The 11,210-nt window shown below is 45.7% G+C and overlaps 1 protein-coding gene across 36 annotated transcripts in view; it reads left to right on the top strand.

Moving 5' to 3' along the window:
• Positions 1 to 23: 23 nt before the first annotated feature.
• Positions 24 to 11,210, top strand: part of CAST (calpastatin) — a 111,135-nt gene continuing 99,948 nt past the window's right edge. For 5 of the 36 annotated variants that reach the window (XM_072736712.1, XM_072736719.1, XM_072736706.1 and 2 more), the window contains exon 1: positions 138 to 294. In XM_072736712.1, the coding sequence (XP_072592813.1) occupies positions 220 to 294 (75 nt within the window). In that variant the 5' untranslated portion in view covers positions 138 to 219. Of the gene's footprint in view, positions 295 to 1,611; positions 1,840 to 11,210 lie in introns of those variants that run through there. The other 31 variants (XM_072736730.1, XM_072736724.1, XM_072736723.1 and 28 more) reach the window with 18 other exon arrangements.

Here is an 11,210-nt window from a genome sequence, read left to right as displayed (position 1 = left end):
CAGCATCTGGCAGGAAGGGGAGGACCCGGCCGGGCAAGGGGGAGCCCCCGCGCGGGCTCGGGGCTGGGTCGGAAAAGCTGCCTCACGGGCGCGCCCGCCGGCCCTCCGCCCCTCCGCCCCCTCCCTCCCTCCCTCGCTCGCTCGCAGAGCAGCCCCGCCCGGGCCTCCCTTCGAGGCCCCGCTGCGCCCTCCCAGAGGCAGCGATCCCGCGGCCTCGCCATGTCTCAGCCGGGCCAGAAGCCCGCTGCCTCCCCGAGGCCCCGGCGCGCTGCCGCCGCCCGCGGCACCCAGGAGGTGAGTGGCGCTCCTCCGCGAGCCGCAGGGCCGGGCGGGGGGAGGGGATCCGAGCCCCGGAGCCCTGGGCCGCCTCCTCGGGGCGTGACCCGCCCTGCCGCCAGGCCCGGGCGCCCTCCGGGGCCGGGAAGGGCGCGGGGCTCAGGCTCGCCGCCGGGCAGGTGGGCAGGTGGCCGGAGGTGACCAGGTGTCCCTCGGGCCTGGCCAGGTGCGCGGGGCGAGGCGCGAGCCCCACAGGGGCGGCCGGGCCGCGTCGGGAAAAGTTGGGTGGTGAGAGGTGGGCGAAAGGAAGAGAGGGCTGGGGGGGGCGGGGGTTCCTTCGAGGCCCCCAGAGCGGGGGGGGGGGGGGGGGGGGTTTAACTGGAGCGCGGAATCCCCTCTTCCGCTTAGAGCCCGGGCTGCAGGGCGGGGCTGCCCGAGGAATAACACCCCTACCCTAGCCAGCCTCCCGCCGCTCCGGGCGGAGCTGGGCCCGAGGGGGCGGGGCCTGAGGGGGCGGGCCTGAGGGGCGGGCCTGAGGGGCGGGCCTGAGGGGCGGGCCTGAGGGGCGGGCCTGAGGGGCGGGCCTGAGGGCGGGGCCTGCTGGGGGCGGGGCTGCCCCGAGAACTAGCGCAGCTACCCTAGCCAGCCTCCCGCGGCTCCGGGCAGGGCGGGGCCTGCGGGGGGCGGGGCCTGCGGGGGCGGGGCCTGCGGGGCGGGGCCTGCTGGGGGCGGGGCATCCCCGAGAACTAACACCCCTACCCTAACCAGCCTCCAGCCGCACCGGGCGGGGCGGGGCCTGTGGGGCGGGGCTGCCCCCGAGAACTAACACCCCTACCCTAACCAGCCTCCAGCCGCACCGGGCGGGGCGGGGCCTGCGGGGCGGGGCCTGCTGGGGGCGGGGCCTGAGGGGGCGGGGCATCCCCGAGAACTAACACAGCTACCCTAGCCAGCCTCCAGCCGCACCGGGCGGGGCGGGGCGGGGCGGGGCCTGAGGGGGCGGGGCCTGTCGGGCTGAGGCTTTCCCAGAACTAACACCCCTACCCTAGCCAGCCTCCCGCCGCACCGGGCGGGGCGGGGCCTGCGGGGCGGGGCTGCCCCCGAGAACTAGCGCAGCTACCCTAACCAGCCTCCCGCGGCTCCGGGCAGGGCGGGGCCTGCGGGGGCGGGGCCTGCGGGGCGGGGCCTGCTGGGGGCGGGGCATCCCCGAGAACTAACACCCCTACCCTAACCAGCCTCCAGCCGCACCGGGCGGGGCGGGGCCTGTGGGGTGGGGCTGCCCAAGAACTAACACCCCTACCCTAACCAGCCTCCAGCCGCACCGGGCGGGGCGGGGCCTGCGGGGGCGGGGCCTGCGGGGCGGGGCTGCTTCGGGTGCGCCCAGGTGCCCTGCCTCCTGCTGGCTGCGGGCGTCTGGAGCGCAGAGCCCGCCAGCTCCCAGGCAGGCGAAGTGGGAGCCCCGCGCCCGCCGCCGCGCACCCCGCGTCCTCGCCGAGCCCTCCGCCACGCGCGGCTCCGAGCCCACCGACTGTGGCCATGGCATTCGCAAGCTGGTGGTACAAGACGGTAAACGCGAGCGGTCGTGCCTGGGCAGGAACGGGAAGGGGATGATTGCTCTGCCTTTCCGGGAGTGCGGATGGATGAGTGCTGTCCGTACTGGGGCTGGGTAGGGGTGGGGACCACATGCGACCTCTTCTCGGGACTTGAGGTTGGGCTCCGGGAGAGGCCGAGACTCACCCTACTGTGGTATGCACGAGCGCGCCCGGGCGTGCGAGTCCCTGTGAGCAGAGAGATGCAGGAGGCCCTGCTGGGCTCTCGAGTTGAATGGGGCAGGAATAGTTCCGGGAGGAATTCCGCCCCTGGATGCGGATTCCCGAATGAACTCAGCTCGCAAGAGCCTAGACCTAGCGTTTTTAACTTGTGAGCAAAGCTCGAAACTTTTAGAGAAATGTTCTTGGACATGCATTTTCCAACACAGAGGAGGAGAGGCAGCCAGAATGGGGGGGGGGGGCAAGGAGAAAACCCAAAACTCCAAGGAGCAGTAGCAACCGAGATCAAGAGCTTTGTTGAGAATGAGACGGTGAGAGTTAGAGCGATTCTGTACTTTTTTTTCCACACACACACAAATACACGAATGATGTGTTGGTAGGTGAGAATCAAAATATTTCTATCCCATTGATTGATGTGTGAATTTGAAAAACTTAGTTTTAAGTACACTTCTTTCTCAGCATGTTGTATTGGGGAAAGCAAGGTTATTCTAATTAGACACGCTTTAGAGAAAAACCTTGTATGGAAATCAGTAAACTGTCACTGATAAGCCAGTGGCCATTCACTGAACACCTACTATGTGCCAAGTCTGGTCCTAGCCTCTAAGTACACAGTGGAGAATAAGATAATAGTTCTTTTTCTCAAAGGGCAATGAGTCAACATTTCTGAACCTGTTTCCAAATCTGTAAAATGAAGGTCATAATAGGCACCACATAAGGGTTGTGAGGACCGATTAGATTCATGGGTCCAAGTACCCACCGTACCCATAGACTTTTAATGATTGGGAATTACAGTTTCCCTAAAGATATTTCTTTGTAATTGTTTCCCATTACGTTTTCCGGGCTTTTAAAACATAGCATCTTATTTATGTGCTGAAAGCAAAAGTTTGCTTTGAGTCATTATTGTCCCAAGGTTCTTATCAAAGTGCACCACAGGAATTATCTGCAAATATGGATGGCAGTGTTTCAGAGGTGACATCAGACTTCTCTTTCCAAATTCATGATTCCCTAAAGGAAATTCCCTCAAGGAAATGCTGGAATATTTGAAGTAATTTAAAACAGTGCTTTTAACTTTGTTATGTTTAGGCATCGTCTGTCATTTTGCTAAGATCTCTCTTATACTCCAATTTGGGAACTACCATAAAATTTTTTTGCCTCTCAGGATCAGCAAATTGTCTGTGATCAGCTTTGATTCTTCCCAAACCAATGTCATCCGAAAGAAATGTGGTGTGTCACATATGTAATTTAATATTTCCTAGTAGCCACATTAACAAAAGCAAATACAGGTGAAATTCATGCTAATAATATATTTTACTTAACCCACTATATCCCAAACATTACTTCAACATATAATCAAGGTACAAACTGTTGAGGTACCTTAGATCTTTTTTATATTAATTCTTCAAACTCCAGTGTTCATTTTATACTTAAATTGATTCATACTTGGCTACATTTCAAGTCAAAAGGCATGAGTGGCTAAGAGCTGTAGTATTGGAAGATATAGCTCTAGACATGGCTCCTAACCATTTTTGTCTGTTGGCTATGAGGGAGTGATTACAGACTGTTTTGAGAATTAAATGAAAGCTATAGACCATTTTCCCTTAGCAAAATACACAAAAGCTCACCCATAAATCCTCCAAAGGTCCACAGAGCCAATTTATAACACATATATTTCACATATATACAATATAAATTGTAATATACAATAAGACAATATATAATTTAATTATATAATATATACTCTGTAATATAATGTAATTATATAGTGTTATATACTGTATAATATAATATGATGGTATATACTACTATAGAATAATTATATATAAATGTATGATTTATATATAATATATATTTTTATCATATATCATATATTTATCATGCATATATGTATACATAATGGTTCTGATACACCCTATAATTTAAATATCTTTACTAGGACCCTTTAAATACTGAAAAAGATTGTGAATGACCTCACTTTAAAAATCTAGGCAGAAAAAGATAAAATAATTAAAAGGTGTATCTATGATGTTTGTTTAAGGGAGTGCTACCTATAAAGCCAGTCAGTGAAACACAGTACAGTGTATATTTCCACACTGAATACTATCAATGTTATCAATCTTATCTTCCAAAGAATTATGTGGTTGTAGGGAGAAAAAAACAACTTTAAAAAGCTATATCTGAAGAACATCCAGTGAGCATCATAATGATGAAGCATGAAGGAGAATAAATTCAGTTGACATCAGTAATCACATTCCTGAGTCATAAGTTGACTCGATTAGGCCCTGTTAATTAAAGGTGTTTCTTAGCCTAATTAGACCCATGGGCCCAGTGGCAGCATGATCAAGGAGCCCAGTCATTTGGGAGGCCCCATCATTGTGGCCATCCTGGGAAGAGTGTCACAAGCCTTCCATGGCAGGACAGACTACTTGGCTGCAGTGACTTTTAGGAGTAAGGAATGCAAATTATAGAATCTGCAAAAAGCACATAGACTTTGAGTATTTGGGAGAATGGAGGTCGGACACAACTTTCCTCTTTTGGGTGACAGTTTCTAAACTAGTTTGCTTCCCATTGCAGATAAGATTTTTAAATCAGGAGTAACATCTGATGATATTGTTCTTTCATCAGTTTTGGCAATTCCCAGAGAGTAAATTATATTCTCCAAGCACTTTTTAAAAAATGGCACCGCTTGTTGGGGGTGGAAACCTGGGTGACAATTTGAGATTCTAAGGTAGGCATTTAGTTCTAAGTAGGTTGTCTGATGTAATACAAGAGTTCTCTTAGGAGCCCATCTTTATTCTTTTCCTTGACATTTCTTGTTTTGTCTATTTGTTTTATTTCTGTGGTGTAAAATATACACAACATAAAATTTACCGTCTTAACCATTTGTAAGTGTAAAGTTGAGTGAAATTAAGTACATTAATTTTTTTAAGTTTTATTTGTTTAAGTAATCTTAAGTACACCCAGCATGGTATTCAAACCCATGACCCCAGGATGGAGGGTAGGACCAGCCAGGCGCCATGTGTGAATTCATATTCTTGTGCAACCATCACCACCATCTATCCCCAGAACTCTTTTTATCTTGGAAAACTAAACTCTAAAGCCATTAAAAATAAATCCCCATTCAATTTACATATATTCACTTGAATACACTGTATTCAAGTATCTGTGTTCCTTTTTTTTTCTTGACGTGTTCTATTGTAAAAAAAAAAGAAAGTGTATCAGGTATCTTTCAGTTAAGAAAAATGTGAAATAACTCCATCCAATGAACACTATTTATGTAAATTGCCTTCTCAGATGGAGGAGACATTTATCCCAGGGAGAAAAGGAGTTTATAGAGTTTCCTTTAAAAAGTATGGAATTAAAAAAAAATTTTTTTTTAAAGTATGGAATTAAAAAAAAAGTATGGAATTCATTTTGACTGTTGAGAACTCATAGAACATAAAATGATTTGGTAAAGGGCAAAGGGCAAATGTGTTCATAGGTCATTATTGTTCACCTACTATGTGTCAGCTTCTGGAAAGAGTTCCATGGACCTAGCAATTGTGGGGGTATTCATACTTGATCTTTTCTTGCATTTCTCATAGATAAAAATCACAAGCATCCTAATGACTACTACAAAAGCAGCAAAGTAACTATGGAAATTCTCATGGCATCTTCTTTGAATTCAAAAAGACTTACCGCAGGTAGATCCCAGAAGCTGAACTTGGCAGTGAGACAATCAATGCTACTTCTGAAAACTGAACAAAAAGAGCATGTGCCCTTAACAGTATCATTATGACTTATCCATGAGAATGTTAAACTGTTAGGAAAAGCGTATATTGGAGTTTAGGTGAAACATCGAGGTTTCAGAATTATGGCCATGCATTTAATCCTTAATATGTGTCTTTTATATGAGAATCCCAAAGACCATTAACCTATAATTTTAGAGTTTATAGTAAATGTTTTTAGAGGAACAGAGAGATATCATGTATTAACAGGGCAGATCTTTTATTTGCTTATATATCTTGAGTAATTATTCTCTATATAATACTTAGCACATGGTAGCTACTCATCAATTTTTTAATTAAAATAAGTCAACTCTATTCTTCTCTATGAGTTTGGAGTTTTTAATATGAAAACCAAGTGAATGGCTAGGATATTGCCTTTGGGTAACTCTGGGGAGATACATATGCTTGAGATAAGAGGCTTCTAACTTTTTCAAGACTTTTTATCACAGAAGAGAGGATAATATAATGAATTCCTATACCCATCATCATTAATCATTATCAACATTGTAATGTTGTGCCACTCTTCCTTTATTTAGTTCCCAGTCCCATGGACCCCACCCAACACACATACATACACGCCCACATACACATACATACACCTCTCCCTTCCAAAGTATTTTATTTAATGTATTGTTTTTCAATACGAGAGAGAGAGAGAGAGAGAGAGAGCGAGCGTGCGTGCACACATGGTGTGAGAGCTATCGTGAATGTGAATGGGATGGTGAGAAGATGGGCTGTGGGGGTAAAGGGGCTGAAGGAAAGGGAGAGGGAGAATCTTAAGCAGGATCTACATCCAGCTCAGAGCCCCACGCAGGGCTGGATCTCATGACCCTGAAATCATAAGATCATAACCTGAGCTGAAATCAAGAGTTGGAGGCTTAATGGACTGAGCCATCCAGGCCCACCCCCCAGAGTATCTTAAAACATGGGAAACTGCACATTTAAGTGTCATGCCTGTGACCAACTTGGTGCAGATTGCTTGGAAAAAGAATTCTCTATTCCCTATGTACTTTGTTTCCCTAGATGAAATATGGAAACGTGAGACTAATATAATATACAACCATAATAGATAAAGTACTGAACACAGATTTATCAGATGAACCTGGTTGCTTTGTACTTACAAAAAATAAGAAGCTACATTCTCTGCTCTAACATTTATAGCCTTAGAAAATGAAACCTTTAAACCTTTGCTTACGTCTCTTATTCATTTTACTGTTTCATAATTCAGTACAATCCAGTTGATGCCAGAGGAAAACCAGGGAGTGGAATAACTTTTATTGTATTCTTAAAATGAGCTAGGCAGTGGGCCAGGCTCTTCATTAACATTAGCTCCTTTCAGAAATATGTCAGCCCTTGGGCTAAGTACTGTCAGTTTCAATTTACAAGTAGAAAACAGAAAGGTTAAACTGTGTGCCCAAGGTCACATAGCCTTTCACATCCAGGCTTTTTCTGTCCCATCAGAGTTTGTCAGAGAAAGGAATGCGGGGAATTGGTAACCCAGGTAAAGGAAGAGGCTGGGAAGTCAACTGGGGAGGGTGAGGCATCCCAGAGATAAGAAATTTCAGGAAGCTGCTCTCATTACTACGCAGGAGGGAGCTGGATCACCCTGGGGAAACTGAAATTACAGTTAGCCCATCCTGCAGGAGACAATACTACAGTTTCCTAGAGGCAGAAAGGAGGGGGAAAGACCACCCACTCACCACCTCCAGTCTCCTGTCCCTGCCTCCCAAGCCTGAGGTCATCCATCCCAAACATCCCAGGTCCACTGGTCCATGCAGCAAGGAGGAGCTGGGCCAGGGATTGGGAGGAGTCGGGGTGGCATGTGAGGAATTCACCTGAAGGCAGCGAGGCTCCCCAGGGAGATGATTTTATAGCAAAACCAGCTTTACATCTTGGTCTTGGTCTTGGTCCATCAGTTGTTGGCTGAACATCGCTGTTTTAGCAAGCAGAATACATACAATAATAGATTTTAAGGTATTTTGCTGGAAATACCAATTTACGTGTCATCTTTTAATTTTTCAAGCCTTTTTTTTTTTTGGCTTCTTTCTCTGAACAGAGCAAAAGTACTTCTCAGGCAATGCTTAGAGGTTTATAGAACTAACACTCATTCAGTCAAGAATTATTTGTCACACCCCTACCACAGGACCAGAAACATCAGAATATAGTTTACCATCTGGTGGTAAAGACAAAATATACACTTAGGAAGGAATCAGGAGAAAGAGAGTATAAAATAAAGTGCTAATTTGTATAAGACACTAAGTAAATCGAGGCTAATGAGCAGATATGAAGATAAAACAGGCCATAAATAGGGCAAGGCTCAGAACTAGTCGGGAAATGCTGGTGTGAGCACAGGGCACTGTGCTTGAGCAATCAGAGGTTACCCAGAGTCGCCCCAGCCGGGTTGGCCAGGGGAATCTCCTGGTGGGTGCTACTCAGTGAGGTGATTGGAGGAGCAGAGCCCTCTGCTTCCTGTCAGGGTGCACACATATCTCCTCCCAAAACCACTTGTCTCCAGTCCTAGCAGCATATCGGAATCTGCTGGGAAATCTTAGGAAAATGCGTCTGTGCTCAGGCCCCAACTCCAGACAAGCTAATATCCTACACTCTGGCATGAGTGTTTCCAAGTCTCCTAGGTCTCACCCACGTTTGAAGGATGAGACCCCCACACACCCCCCCCACTAAACGAGGGCTTTCTGATCCTTTGACAGGACCGAAAGGAGCTTTTCGTACCATACGCAATGTCAAGGCAGTGTGAGAGCTGAGCTCTGTGCACAGGAAAGTCCAGAGGGCACCAGGATAAGCTCTTATTGCTTCATAATTTTGCCACAGCTATTGCTGGCATGCAAATATTGATCTCTATGGCCTTGCCTCCAAGTTGAAGAAAAAAAAACTTTCAAGCTCTTTTCAAATAATCTTTGCTGTTTTTTTAAAAACAATTTTATGTAAGCATAATTCACAAACTCTAAATTCGCCCATTAAAATATGCAATTCAGTTCATTATTTTTTAGTATATTTGCTGAGTAGTGCAAGGGTCACCTCTTTTTTTTTTTTTAATTTTAGAATGTTTCTGTCATCCCCTTAAAAGAAAATTCTGACTTTTTTTTTTTTTTCTTTTTAACAAAGCAAAGACATTGCAGAAGCATACTAGCATTTGGTACTTTCTCAGCTGGGCTTACATTTGCAGAAGCTCAGTTTTTTCTTGTCTTCTTTCTTCTTTTGTCTATGTGTGGAAGTTTGCTCTGTTTTTCTTCTGTGTTACATATGCTCTTGTCTGTGTGTCTGTCAGAGTGTGTGTGGGCAGCAGTGGGGAGGGTGCCTCGATGCTCATTAGCACCAGCCCTCAGCTGGGGGAGCTCACAGGCTGCTGGCCTGGCTACTCTTGGCTCCTGGTGATTTCCTGACAGGTTTATGGGTTTGCCCAGATTTTAAGCATAAAAATTCTGTTTCCTCCAATGAGGAGAGAGGACAGCTATACTTGCCAAATACACAGTGATCCACGGGGGTGAAAACAGTTTGGAAAATTATTTCTTTTTAAGGGAAGATGGTGAAGTCCCTTATCTGCCTTTTCCCTGCTTCTGAACTCCTGCCACTCATACCACCACTTTCATTTTAGCTCCATGATGCAATTTCTACTGCAGCAGGGTTAGTAGCATCCTGCTCTTCCTGTCTTTGGCCTCCAGCTCCTAATACAGGATTGAATTTACAGACAGGACCGTTTGATTCATTTTAGAAAACAGGCCAGTTTCAGAATGGAAAGGTTCTGTTTTGGTTTGTTGCTTTCATTTTAGACTATTGGATTGAGATTTTTCTTGATGTGAATCCCAGGATCTCAGCTAGCTTTTCACTCGATCCAGAGTAGCCCAGTCTCTGGCTCATAGACTATATGATCTGGATATGGGGGGTGATGGAGGGAGGCCTCACCTTTCAGATCCTCAATTTCTGTATCCATAAAATGAGGTGACGGTATGTGCTCTGGAGTTGCGGTGGCAAGTGAAGGGGATCCCTTAGGGGAAATGGTTAACACTGGGCCAGCAGAGTCAATAGATACTTAGAACATACTCATTTCCTTTCTCTGATCTAGAAAAATCTTCCATGGATTTATCAGTTTTGTGGTTTGCTTCCCTTTCTGGACCTATCAGTGCTTTTTTCCTCCTCCATGCTTCTCTCACCTCTCCCCACCCTACCCACGGTGCATAGAAATGGACAAAACTTTCTCTCTTCCCTCTTAGGCTTGCTGCAGGTTCCTAAGCTCGGTTGAACCTGACAAATCATCCCCAAATATTTCACTGCATCAGCTCAGTTACGTAGAAAGTGCTCAATTATGCCATAAAATACATAATGAGGCACTTTGCCTGTTAACTCTACTCAAATGTTAAGAAAAATAGCAATAAATTTTAAAAACTAAATAAAAGGGCAGCCCCGATGACCCAGTGTTTTGGTGCCACCTTCAGCCGGGGGCCTGATCCTGGAGACCTGGGATCGAGTCCCATGTCAGGCTCCCTGCATGGAGCCTGCTTCTCCCTCTGCCTGGGTCTCTGCCTCTCTCTTTCTCTCTCTGTGTCTGTTATGAATAAATAAATAAAATCTTAAAAAAAAAACCTAAATAAAAAATCAGGCACCTTGAATATCTCTCAGTGAGAAGATAGAACTGATTTTACATCACTAATAGACTGCTGAATGTTGAATAAGCCCCGAGAAATAGTGTGGGCAATGGTTCATTCATAAAGGTGCTCTTCACTAGAAATTGAATGGTGTTTGATAATTTTTGTTAATTCTCTTAGAGTGATGATGATGATATTGGAGTTACTTGGGGAAAATTCTTCAGTTTTAGAAGATGTTTAGTGAAATGTTTAGGGGTAAGTTTTGGGATATTTACAATTTACTTTGAAATGCAGGTACATATACAAACACAAATAGATCTGTCTGTAGTATAAGCAAATATGGCAAAATGTAGCAACAATGTTAATAGTTGTTGGATCTAAGTGGTGAGAATATTAGTGCTCATTGTATTTTTCTTTTAACTTTTCTGTGTGTTAGAAAAATTTTATAATAAAAAGGTAGGTTGGGGCACCAGGGTGGCTCAGTTGTTAGACATCTGACTCCTGATCTCAACACAGATCTTGATCTCAAGGTCGTGAGTTCAGGCCCTGTGTTGGGGCATGGAGCCTACTTAAAAAAAAAAAATAGCAAGCTAGAAACTTGGAAAATATAATCCATTAGATTCCTAAAAATTGTTCTCATTTGATTGTGTTTTTTATGTCTGTTTACTTTTTTTTTTGTCCGTATACTTCTGTATATTGTAAAAAAGCTTCCAACTGAGAGCAAATATTTCTTTTGAAATTACAAAATACCAATTCTTTTTTTTTTAATTTTTATTTATTTATGATAGTCACAGAGAGAGAGA

Source organism: Vulpes vulpes, chromosome 14 (assembly GCF_048418805.1).
Source record: "Vulpes vulpes isolate BD-2025 chromosome 14, VulVul3, whole genome shotgun sequence".
NCBI classification, from domain to species: domain Eukaryota; kingdom Metazoa; phylum Chordata; class Mammalia; order Carnivora; family Canidae; genus Vulpes; species Vulpes vulpes.
The sequence above is the reverse complement of the archived record's forward strand: the minus strand, read 5'-3'. Positions and strand labels throughout refer to the sequence as shown.